The sequence below is a fragment of the Equus quagga genome, unplaced genomic scaffold (assembly GCF_021613505.1).
Source record: "Equus quagga isolate Etosha38 unplaced genomic scaffold, UCLA_HA_Equagga_1.0 HiC_scaffold_5135_RagTag, whole genome shotgun sequence".
In the NCBI taxonomy this organism is placed as follows: domain Eukaryota; kingdom Metazoa; phylum Chordata; class Mammalia; order Perissodactyla; family Equidae; genus Equus; species Equus quagga.
This window is the reverse complement of record NW_025793967.1, coordinates 1-11,764: the sequence shown is the minus strand read 5'-3', so window position 1 is coordinate 11,764 and position 11,764 is coordinate 1. Positions and strand designations below refer to the sequence as shown.

The 11,764-nt window shown below is 66.4% G+C and overlaps 2 protein-coding genes across 9 annotated transcripts; one reads left to right on the top strand and one right to left on the bottom strand.

The window, feature by feature from the left end:
• The first annotated feature begins 3,461 nt into the window (after positions 1–3,461).
• SLC25A6 (solute carrier family 25 member 6) lies at positions 3,462–6,904 on the top strand. The gene is made up of 4 exons (XM_046649346.1): positions 3,462–3,678; positions 4,383–4,869; positions 5,667–5,807; positions 6,318–6,904. Exons 1-4 carry the CDS (start codon positions 3,568–3,570, stop codon positions 6,473–6,475), a joined length of 897 nt encoding a protein of 298 aa, XP_046505302.1. The 5' UTR covers positions 3,462–3,567; the 3' UTR covers positions 6,476–6,904.
• Positions 6,905–7,041: 137 nt separating this feature from the next.
• On the bottom strand, positions 7,042–11,758 carry LOC124232373 (interleukin-3 receptor subunit alpha-like). 8 transcript variants are annotated; one of them, XM_046649344.1, is made up of 4 exons: positions 11,229–11,758; positions 9,726–9,834; positions 8,824–8,902; positions 7,453–7,587 (listed from the first exon to the last, which is right to left on the bottom strand). In XM_046649344.1, exons 1-4 carry the CDS (start codon positions 11,374–11,376, stop codon positions 7,468–7,470), a joined length of 456 nt encoding a protein of 151 aa, XP_046505300.1. In that variant the 5' UTR covers positions 11,377–11,758; the 3' UTR covers positions 7,453–7,467. The 8 variants fall into 8 exon arrangements, 5 of the variants coding, with proteins under 5 accessions (XP_046505300.1, XP_046505299.1, XP_046505298.1 ...); XM_046649345.1 differs by lacking the exon at positions 7,453–7,587 and adding an exon at positions 8,108–8,480; XM_046649343.1 differs by lacking the exon at positions 11,229–11,758 and having other exon boundaries at positions 7,466–7,587; positions 9,726–11,213.
• Positions 11,759–11,764: the final 6 nt, after the last annotated feature.

The following is an 11,764-nucleotide window of genomic DNA, read 5'->3' as shown; positions in this document are numbered from 1 at the left end:
CCTAGAGGTACCGAGCCGTCCCACAGGACGCCCACAGCTCACGACCCCTGTGTCTCCGTCCCAGGTGTGGCCCCCAGTGGACCTGCAGCCGCAGGGAACTGGCAGTGACTGGCCCTGAGAGCCAAGGGCTGCACCAGCCCCGCCCTGACCCCTGGGCTGGTGCACAGCTGCCAGCAGGGCCACGTCCTAGGGCGGAGCTGAGGTGACACCGACCCGGTCACCTTGGCCAACCCAGTCAGGCCGCTTCCCCTCCCGGAAGAACAGGCCGGGTCCCCGTGGGGGCCGTGCAGCCTTTGTGTTCAGCCGGGCTGAGCAGAAACGGGGGGCGTCCGTGGTGCTAACAGCAACTGGGGTTCAGGGCTGTACACCCGCTCCGGGTGCCGGGAGCTGTGTCAAGGTCACCCGCTTTGTTAGAAGCAACCGACCCTGTCTCAAGGTCACCTGATTTGTGCCTGTCACCAGACGTGCCAGCGCCCCTGCCGGGGCTGCAGGGAGCCGGGCGGGGCCTGAGCCCGGGACCCCAAGAGTGGCCGGCCCCGAGATCCCACGGCCACGACAGTGCCCTTGCACCGTGGACCCACCCGCCCGAGGGAGCCCCCCACGATGCAAACAAAGCAAGGGCCCGGGGACACTCGGGGAAACGGACCAAGCATCCGTGGGGTCCCCGGACCCCCTGCTCTCCCGCTGTTGGCCCACCCGTCACGCAAAAACTGTGTTTAGGGGAGCGTGGTGGGAGACAGGGTGCACGGGTGCGGGCCCCACGCATCTTTACAGGGAGTTTATGCTTTAGGAAGCAAGAGGATTTCAAGATTGGAATTCTGGGCAGGGCCGCCTGGCCTGACCCACACCCTCCAGGCCCAATTCATTCATTCATCCAGCCATTCATGCATGCATTCATTCCGTCAGCAGATGTATTTGCCCTCCAGGACAGTCTGGATGCCTCACTGGGTCAAGTCGGCCCCCAGGAGTGTCGGGGGGACGGGATGGGACAAGGGGCTGTAAGGACCTCTCTCCCTCTTCACTCCACATCTCGGCGTCCTCTCCTTTCCCGTCTCAGGTGTGCAGTCGGCCTCGGGTCTCCCGGCCCAGGTACACTGAGTTCTGTTTCTCGAGTGCGCAGCCCCGCTGCCCTCCCAGGTCAGCCCAGTGGAGCAAAGGGGCCGCGTCACCCTCACACACACACACACACACACACGCAACGCTTTCTATGGAAAAAACATGTCCTGAACCCATTAGCAACCAGGAGACCTCATTCCTTCATGCATTCCTTCGCGCATTCATTCATTCATTCCAGAAGCATTCCCCCAGCACGGTCTGGTGCCAGGCCCAGGCGGCCAGGGACCCTCGGGCGCTCAGAGCCTAGTGGGCAGGGTGGCCGCTGGGAATGCAGGCGGAGCACAAGGAGGGGACGTGCGTCCCCGTGCCTGGGGGTTGGGGGGAGCAGATCACTCAGAGGTCAGCAGCCCCACCAGCACGAGAGGAATGTTCTAGTCTCCGGGACACAGGCTCTGAAACAGAAGCAGCTGGTGCCAGGGCCTCCCTGGAACCCCGGCCCCAGCAGACGCCAACCAGCTGGATCCTGCACGAACCGCTTGGGCGGGCTGGCCTAGGGACGGTCCTCGCCAGGGTCCGTCCCGCCCAGCAGGCTGATGCTGGGGACACAGGAAACATGGGGAGAGATGCTCTTCTCCCCACACACGGCCCGGAGCCTGATCCTCATCCCCCCCAGGACCTAGGGCTGCCCAGTTCTCATTCCAGACACCCTCAGGGACTGCAGGGGGTGCGGGGAGCCTCCAGGCGCCTCCTCTGCCCCCACCGCCCCGCTCCTGGTGAAGCCTCAAGAATGTGCCAGAACCTGCAAGGCCCCAGGGCCAGACCCTGACGCCCCTCCAGGGGTTTCTGGGCCCCGCACCCTCCCCCCGCACCTGCAGCAGGACCGGCCTCCTACCTGGGCAGCCCCAGGCGCCGCCCTCCCCGCCTCTCCCCGGAGGTCAGGGCAGGACGCGGAGGGCGTGCTCAAGGACACTGGGGACCCGGGAAACCTTGGTGCTGCTTACATGCCTGTGTGGTTTGCCACGATTGACCAAGTGACACTGCTACCGCTTGCGCATTTCGTTACAATTCCATAAACAGTTCCCAACATGTCAAGACAGCTGCAGTCTCAGCAGCTTCCCTGTGCCATGTGTGCATGAGTGCGTGTGCATGTATGGGGGTGTGTGCACAAGCGCGTGTGTGCATGAGCAGCGTTCACGAGAGCGTGTATGTGGGTGTGTGCGCGTGCATCTGTTTGCACGAGCGTGTGCCTGTATGTGGGTGTGTGCGAGTGCATGCACCAGGGCGTGCGTGCATGTGTGTGAATCTGTGCTCAAGCCTATGTGCACGTGCAGGAGCGCAGGAGTGCGCGTGTGAGCATGGGCCTGTGGCGAGCAGCACATGCCCCCTGCCCGTCTCGGAGCCCCCACGTCGCCGCGCCCGGCCTGGTGGGGAGGCCCGGAGGCTGCAGGCAGCTGGGCGCCGGCGGGAGAGACAGGACACCAGGCCCCCAGAGCGCGGCGCCCGAGGGCCGCCCGGCGTCACGGGGTCAGGGCTCGGGGTGCCGCGCGGTGGGGGTGGGTCGTCCCGGGGTCTCGTGCGGGCCCCGCGGACCGACACCAGGCCGGGGTCTCCCGCGCAGGGGGCGAGCACGCCCCGGACGGCAGGGCGGCGGGGGTCGTCTCAGGTGGAAGCGAGGGTGGGGGCTTGGGGTCGAGGGTCAGCGGGGCCAGCCCGGGGGTCGCGGCTGGGATCCGGGGGTCGCGCCCGGGGTCCGGGGGTCCGCGGGGCCAGCCCGGGGGTCGCGGCCGGGGTCTGCGGGTCCGCAGAGCGAGCCCAGGGGTCAGCGGGGCCAGGCCGGAGGTCACGGCCGAGGTCCGGGGGTCCGCAGGGCCAGCCTTGGGGTCGCGGCCGGGGTCTGGGGGTCAACGGGGTCAAGCCCGGAGAACACGGCCGGGGTTCAGGGGTCTGCGGGGAGAGCCCCGGGGTCGCGGCCGGAGTCAGGGGTTCCGCGGGGCCAGCCCAGGGGACTCGGCCGGGTTCCGGGGGCCTGCGAGGAGAGCCGGAGGACCCCTCAGACTCGCTGCCAGCCGCCGCCGCCGTCCGTCTCACTCGGCCGGGCCCCGGCTTGACCTTCACAAGGTCACGGCGGCCGCCGAGCCCCCGGCCCGCACCACGCATGGGCGGGGCCGGGCTCCCGACATGCCTCGAGGCGCGGCGCGCGGAAGAGGCGGGGCGTCAGCGGCCTCGCAGCCAATGGGCGCGGCGGACGGGGGCGCGGGGCGGGACGCGGCGCCAGTCCCGGCAGCCCACGGGGCCGCAGGGCGCGGGAAGGGGCGGGGCGTGGGCGCGCGCGGCAGCCAATGAGCGCGGCGGGCGGAGGCGGGGGCGGGGCGTGGGCACCTTAGCGGCTGCGCGCTGGCCGCCCCGTCCTTTCGGTCCCGGCGGCGGCAGGGCTGAGCCAGCGGCGCCCACCCTTCGGTTCTCCGCGTCCCGGCTCCGCTGTCCGCCCGCTGCGCCGCGCGCTCCGCCACCATGACGGAACAGGCCATATCCTTCGCCAAGGACTTCCTGGCCGGAGGCATCGCCGCCGCCATCTCTAAGACGGCCGTGGCCCCGATCGAGCGGGTCAAGCTGCTGCTGCAGGTGCGGGCGGCCTGGGGACGCCGGGACGAGGGGCCGGGCGCGGGGGAACTAGTCTGGGCGGGCTGCGGGCACCGGGACCCGCGGGCGGGCGGGCACCGGAAGTGGGAAGCCGCGCCGCTTTGTCCGCGAGCCGCCGACTTCCGGTGGCGGACCGGGTGCGCGTCACGTGGGCAGGGGAGCGGGCGCGCACGCGCTCTCCGCGCCGGGGACGTCCGCGCGTGCGCCCTGGGGACGACGAGCCCGGGTTCTGCGGTGCTCGCCGGAGGGCGCATGCGCGCGGGGTGGCCGCGTGGACCGAACCCGCGTGGGGGGGGGCTGGGCGGTGACCTTGGGTGCTCCGTGGTGTGGGGGGGGGGTCCTCCTAATGCCCTTGGGCATTACACATTTTTTTCTTCCCTTTTGTATTCTATTTGGTTAAGAACCAGAATAAACTATTTTGTAGTCTGGGACGTCGTTCCACGTGTTGTAACTTGTTAAGGAATGTATCGCGCTGTTAGCAACATTGTTGCAAGGTTTTCTTGCGACACTGTTGCAGCGACGGGCAGCTAATGACCTAAGAGAACGGGTTTCTCCAGGTGTGAGGTCTCCGGGCACCTCGGGCCACGTGCACGAGCTCGGTTTTCGGAGGACACACCCTCCCCCGGGGTGATGGTGGATCTTTGGCCAAGGCCCCCGTGTGACCCGGTCCCTCATCGTCCCCTCAGGTGCAGCACGCCAGTAAGCAGATCGCGGCCGACAAGCAGTACAAGGGCATCGTGGACTGCATCGTGCGCATCCCCAGGGAGCAGGGCGTGCTGTCCTTCTGGAGGGGCAACCTGGCCAACGTGATCCGTTACTTCCCCACGCAAGCCCTCAACTTCGCCTTCAAGGATAAGTACAAGCAGATCTTTCTGGGCGGCGTGGACAAGCACACGCAGTTCTGGAGGTATTTCGCCGGCAACCTGGCGTCCGGAGGGGCGGCCGGAGCCACGTCCCTCTGCTTCGTGTACCCCCTGGATTTCGCCCGGACCCGCCTGGCGGCCGACGTGGGAAAGTCGGCCACGGAGCGCGAGTTCAAAGGCCTGGGAGACTGTCTGGTGAAGATTACCAAGTCTGACGGCCTCCGGGGCCTGTACCAGGGCTTCAATGTCTCCGTGCAGGGCATCATCATCTACCGGGCCGCCTACTTTGGCGTGTACGACACGGCCAAGGGTGAGTGTGTCCTCCCGGTGCCACGGGCCTGGGTGGGGGCTTCCGACAACCGCCGGGTGTGGGTCCACCGTCCTGGAGGCTGGACGCCCGAGATCCAGGTGTGGGCAGGCCTCGTTCCTCCTGACGCCTCTTCTTGGTGTGTAGACATGTCTTCTCCCCGTGTCCTCACACGGTGCATCCTTGGTACTTTTCTGTGTCTGGTTACTTTTTTGTGGGGGGGGTGGGGGGGCGATCGGCACGTGATATGAAGCTTGACGTGTGTGACCTCTTTCTATTTTGATCGTTTTTTTTTTTTAAACATTCTGTGTTCGGATACAATCTCATTTTGAGGTCGTAGGGTTTGGGAATGCAATCTGCATTTCTGAGAGTGCATAGTTGAGTGTCTGAGGGTCAGGGCTCAAGGCTGCTTGGTCCTCTGCAGCAGGACAGCCTCGGGGGCAACCTGCATTTCTGAGAGTGCATAGTTCAGGGTCTGAGGGTCAGGGCTCAAGCCTGCTTGGTCCTCTGCAACAGGACAGCCTCGGGGGCGGCCTGCTCACTTGCCCAGCCTCCTCCATTTGCTGCCCTGGAGAGGTCAGTCCCCAGAGCTCAGCTGGCCTGTGGGCCTGCCCCTCTGTAGTTTGCAGGTGGCGTTCCTCATCCCAGGCCCTGTGGCCGACCCCATCCTGACCCTCAGCTTCACCTGGTCCTGGAGCTCCATGAGGAGCGCAGTGGGTGGTGGGGGTGCGGCTCTGGCCTGGGGCGGGGGCGGGGGCGTGCAGCCGCGGGGCCTGACGCCGGCGGTGACCCCACCACAGGCATGCTGCCCGACCCCAAGAACACCCACATCGTGGTGAGCTGGATGATCGCGCAGACGGTGACGGCCGTGGCGGGCGTGGTCTCCTACCCCTTCGACACCGTGCGCCGGCGGATGATGATGCAGTCGGGGCGCAAAGGAGGTAACTCGTGCAGCTCTGGGGGTGGCGGCTGGGGCCCCAGGGAGAAGGGACGCCGGCTCCTCGCATGGCCTGGTCTCAGCCCCCCAGGAGGCGTGCAGCCCTCACACAAGGCGCTTTGCCCCACCTTAGTCCGGCTTTGCAGGGGGCCTCATCAGACACGAGGTCCTTTTTCTGGGCAGCACTGCATTCGCGACCCTTGACCTCCTGTCTAGGGTGTGCAGGGGCCCTGCATGGACCCCGGGGTGGAGACGGGTCTGTGGAAGCTGGAACTCGAGTTTTGTGTGCTTCATCCCCATCCTCCCACTGCAGCCCCCAGGGGGGTCGTGACCCAGGGTCCTCCGCCTCCAGGAGGGCCTCTTTGCCCCCCGGATGGTCCAGACTCCAGGTTGCCCTGCTGGGGGGGTGTCCGGGGTTCAGCACCCGGTCCCGGGTTTTTTTGGTGGCTCTCCTCGCGCCTGTTCCCGGAAGACCCTCCCAGTGACCCCCACGTGTCTCTCCACCCCCCCGCAGCCGACATCATGTACAAGGGGACCGTCGACTGCTGGCGGAAGATCTTCAAGGACGAGGGGGGCAAGGCCTTCTTCAAGGGCGCCTGGTCCAACGTGCTCAGGGGCATGGGGGGCGCCTTCGTGCTGGTCCTGTACGACGAGCTGAAGAAGGTCATCTAGGCACCGGCCCGCCCCGCCGGACACGGGACCAACAGCAGCGCGTACAATACCTAACTCTTAACGGACCATTATCTTCCAGAAATTCCACTGTCCTCGTCCCGGCCGGACCCCGAGGAGCGGCCGGGACCAAGCTCTAGGCGGGGCTCCTCGTGGTCGAGACCATCGGCACGCCGGTTCCATGCATCGGTTTCTGGGGTGGGGACAGGGCAATCATGCCGTCTGCATGGGTCCACGGCCAGGCAGCTCCCGACGCACGGCCCCGGGTCCAGGTGCCTGTGGGACCCGCGTTGTGTTTAAGTATTTATTTAACAAAGGAATCATGTCTCCCATTTGTACTTAAGCACTATCTTTTTTTGCACAGCCGAATATCTGCGATTATGTTCTGTGTTGGGCGTTCTGCTGCAAAAGAATAAAACCGGGACACAGAGACCCCCGAGTGGTGGGCTGTTTTTTGGGGTGGGGGGAAGAAGACTGTCCCTGAGCCAACGTCCCGCGCTCATCTATTTTATGTGGGATGCTGCCACAGCATGGCTTCACGAGGGGTGCTGGGTCTGCACCCGGGATCTGAGCCCGTGAACCCCGGGTGGCCCGGGTGTTGGTCTGTTTTTGAACCGAGCAGCTTATTGGGGTGTGAACAATGGGGTGAGAGGCCACCCTCTGGACTTTGCACTAACCCCAACTCTTAAGGTTCTGGGGGTGGGGAGGAGATGCTGTGGTCTCCCGCTGGGAAGAGGCAGGAAGGAAACCGGGCCCCCGAGAGCCCATCTGCAGCCTGGCCTGTGCCAAGGCCCCCCCCCCCCCCCCCCCCCATGGATGGGGAAGAGAAACAGAAACTTGGGGGCCCTGGGACATCTGAGCTTCCCTGCCGCGAAACCTTTCAGCAAACACGCCTCCGCTCTCTGCACTTCCCTCCCGCCCGCCCCGAGCCCCCGGACCCCCCTCCATCCACCCTCGGAGCCTCAACTCACCCGGGAGCCCAGCGGTGCATCCCATCACGTGGCCCGTGCCTGCCCTGGGCCCCCCGCCCCCCACTTCGTTAGCGCCTCGCAAACATCTCCAGCTGGCCCCCGGGGGGTGCCCTGTGGGACATTCCGCACATCGGCCTCTTCTCCCTATTTAGCAAAAAGTCGGCGGATGGCAGGCAGTTCAAGCTGGCTTCCGCCCCTTAAGACCTTGGAACCTTAAGAATGCAAGCAAGCCAGAGAATCAGAGGTCCCTGCACAGCCCACGCTGCAGGCCAGCCCCCTCCTGGAGGCCAGGTTCCCGGATGCACAGGCGTCCTCTCTCCTGGGTTCACGGGTGGGCTGTCCTCCAGCGGGTCCGGGGGTGGCTCAGCGTCGGGAATTAATAACACCGTGGGCGGGGCGGCAGGCAGCGGGGGTCCCTCCTCTCCCCCCATCTCCGTCTCTGCACCCCCACCGAGGCCTCGCCGCCGGGACGCCCCCTGCCTGCTGCGCACGCGCCGCATCCCTGTGCGCGCCCCCACCCCCACCCCCACCCAGGGGTCGTGCGGAGCTGGCCAGGGGCCGGAGGGGCGCTCTCGTGCCATAAGCCACTTAACGTGCTTGGGAGGGGAAAACGCAGCAAGAAAACGCAATGCCCTCCGACACAGAGCTCAGGGAGGAGCACGTGCATGGATGCGTTAGTGGGACCCTGGGCGCAAAGTCCGGTCTCTCCTGGCGGCCTCGGGGCGACGGGCCGGATCCCACCTTCGGGGGGACCACCGAGAGGGTGGAAAACTCTTTTATTTACGAAATGAGCACGACACGACGTGGTTTTTTTTTTTTCTCTTTCTTCGTAGCGGCAGCTCCATGTACACAGCACTGGGGTGCCCCCCCCCCCGTCCCCGCACCCCTGGCACCCGTGTCCATCCATCCAACCGCGGCCAGGCCGTGCGGTGCCCCCCGAGGACGAGGCCCGGCCTCCAGCTTCACGTCTCCCCCACAACCTGCACCTCCGCCACCGGACACTCCTCCCGGGGGTCTCTGCCGGCCTCCCAGATCATCTGCGGGGACGCGGATGGGGCGACTCGCGCGCCGAGCTGTACACGGGGCGCTGGGCGCACCCGCAGCAGCCTCAGGGGCCGGCAGGGCCAGAACCACCACCCCTCCCAACCCCCCCCAACCCCCACCTCCCCCCAACCCCCCCTCCCCCCATCTCCAACTGGGCACCACGCCCCCCACGTGGGCTCAGGCCCCGCCCACCGGGGCGAGCACCTCGGGGGACCACCCCCCTGGTCACATCCTGGGCACCCAGTGGGGGCCCACAGACAAGCCTCCGGCTCCCCCGGCCGGGCTGTGCCCACCTCGCCCCCAGAACCAACCCCCCCCCCCACACCAGACCCGTACCAGCTTGTTCTGCAGGCTGTCACTCAGGGGGTCTTTCATGTGAGGGATGGGCGGGAAGATCTTCCGCATCAGCGAGTACCTGGGGGGAGACAGGCGTCCCCAACTCAGCAACCGGCAGCAGCGAGCCCGCGCGGGGCGCACGCGGCGTCCGCAGGAGGGCCACGGCCACGCCAGGCCGGAGGCAGGACTCGACCCTCCCCCCCGAGGGGTCTGTAGTGTCCGGCCCCCAGAGCCTAGACAACGCCCGAGCGAGTAATCATAGTCTTGGCGCGAGCTAAACCTCCTTGACCCCATCCCCCTGCCAGAGACCCTATAAAGATGGGGGCGGCCCCAGGCCCTTGTCATCACGGCAACGTGCCCTCCAGACAGCTGCCTCACAAAGCCCGTTGTCCCAGCTCGGGGCGCGGGGGTCCCACCCACTCCTAAAGCCCAGCCTTGGGCAGCCTGAAGGGGCTGGGAGGGTGGGGGCCACCAGGTGAGCACCCCGAGAAACACCCCAAGGCCAGGGCAGGGCTGGCATCACCGAGGAGTCTGTCACAATGCAAGTCGCTGGCCTGCCGCCCGCTGGGTGGGGAAGGACCCCCCCCCCAGAGCCACGTCCTGAAGGATGCTGGGGGCCAGGGAGTCTGCGCAAGGGGGCAAACAGTGGGGGCAAGCAGGGTGAGCCTGGCTGCAGCCCCCACGGGTGCTCGCGGTTCAGGGAGGGAGGAAGGGGGTGGGCGCCCCCGGGATGCTGCCTTGTGGGGTCCAGGATGGGGTTGCAGAATGACCCTTGCGGCCCCGGGAGGCCCGGGACGGGCGGGGGTGCGCACGCAGGGGGGTGGGGAAAGGCGCAGCGTCCGGTGTGCGTGGGGACCCCCCCGGGAAGCCAGGGCTCGAACCCGGGGCCGCGGGGCGCTCACTTTCTGCAGATCAGGACGAGGAGCCCCAGCGCGAGCAGCGGGCCCAGCGCGGTCAGCGAGGCGGTCAGCCAGACGCGGAGGCGCGCGCCCTCCTCCTCGGGGTCGCACACTAGGGAAAGGGGGCGCAGGGGGCGCGTCGGGCCGGGCCTGGGGTGGGGGTGGGGGGCCCAGGAGGGTGGTTTCACCCCAGCCGCAGGCGCTTCCGCGGGGGCCCCGGATGTGGAGGAGGCCGGCACGTGGAGCACCGTGCGCCTGGGGACGGCCGCCACCTGCGCGCCCACCCCCCTGCTCCCCCCAAAAGGACACTGGGCCTTGAGCGCCGACGCGGGGAGCCCTCTGGTCTGGCCAGGGCGCAGGACCCCCGGCCGCGGGAGGGATTTCAAAGGACTCGGGGGGCCTCCCCTCCCCGCCAGTGGTCCCCAGCCAGGCCCAGCGGGAAGGGGGCGCGGCCGGGCGGCCCTGGGGAGGCGCGTCCGCCCAGCAGTGGAGGGACCCCCTTGCACCCCGTCCTTCGCTCCCTCCAGGGCTGCAGCGTGGGTGTCCCACCCCCTCGGTGCTTGAATTTGATCCTGCGTCCATCCTGGAGTTTTTGCAATAATTTCGATTAAAAAAAAAAAAAAAAAAACCTATTGCATTAAAAGATTTGGGGCAAATAGTGAGCTCTTTGCCGCAGGGGCTGGACAGGCAACCCGCAAGAACAGCTGGGGCAGGGGGCTCAGAGTCTAGCAGCCAGGACAGGGGAACGTGAGGGGAAACTGAGTCCAGCGGGGGAACACAGCACGGAAGGGTGGGTGGGCCTCGTCTAATCAGTCGAAGGCCCCCAAGACAAAAGACTCCTATCTCCAAGGAAGAAGGAATTCTGCCTCCAGGCGGCCTTTGGACTCGAGCTGCTGGACGCTGGGAGCCGCCACACCAGGGCCGTCTGGGGGGACATCGCAGCAGCCACAGCGAGGAGGGCAGCTCGGGGTGGGCCCTCGGATGGAAGTGAGGGGACCGTGGTGCCAGAAAGGGGCCCGCGGCTTCCATGTGGTTATGAGTGCAAACTGTGCCCCCAAGAGTCCCGTCCATGTCCTGACCCCGGATGCCTCATTTGACCTCCATCCCCTCCTTAAAGACCCGTCTCCAAACACAGCCCCATCCTGAGGCCCTGGGGGTCAGGACCCCGACCTGTGAATTTGGGGGACACAGTTCAGCCCATCACAGACGGTCTTTGCAGGTGTGATGAAGGGAAGGATGGAGAGGAGGACTTCCTGGAGGAGGCGGCCCTGAATCAAGGATGGAGAGGAGGGCTTCCTGGAGGAGGTGGCCCTGAATCAAGGATGGAGAGGAGGCCTTCCTGGAGGAGGCGGCCCTGAATCAAGGATGCAGAGGAGGGCTTCCTGGAGGAGGCGGCCCTGGCAGAGCCCCCTTTGGGGGAAACAGACGTGGACGGAGCCCTGACCGGGGACGGGACCTACAGCGTCCAACACACACGACGGGGAGAGGGAAGGGTGCCCCGCTCACCAAAGTGCTTGGGGGCGCTCCACTCGCTCACGATTCCGGTGAAGTACCCACGGGCTCTTATCCTTACGGTGTAGGTCCCGGGATTGGGCATCCCGTAGGACGTTTCAAAGTCCTGTACCTGACAAGACAGGAAAGAAGAAAAAACCATCCCCCGTCGGCGGGGAGAGAAGGACGGGGCCCTGTCACCGGTTGGGTGGGTGCCCCCCAATTTCACAAGTGGGAGCCCCAGCCCTCAGCGCTTCGGAAGGGGACTTTCTCTGGAAATAGGGTCCGTGCAGATGCAATTATCTAGAGGACGTCGGATGGAGGGCAGTGGGCTCTGCTGCAACATGACCGCCGTCCCGAGAAGGAAGGGAAATTCGGGGACAGACACACACGCGGGAATAGGGCCGTGGGCCCAACCTGAGAAAGATAGGACCCCAGGGACCCAGGAATGAGACCGGATTTGGAAACAGGGTCTTTGCAGGTGTGATGACGGGAAGGATGGAGAGGAGGGCTTCCTGGAGGAGGCGGCCCTGAATCAAGGATGGAGAGGA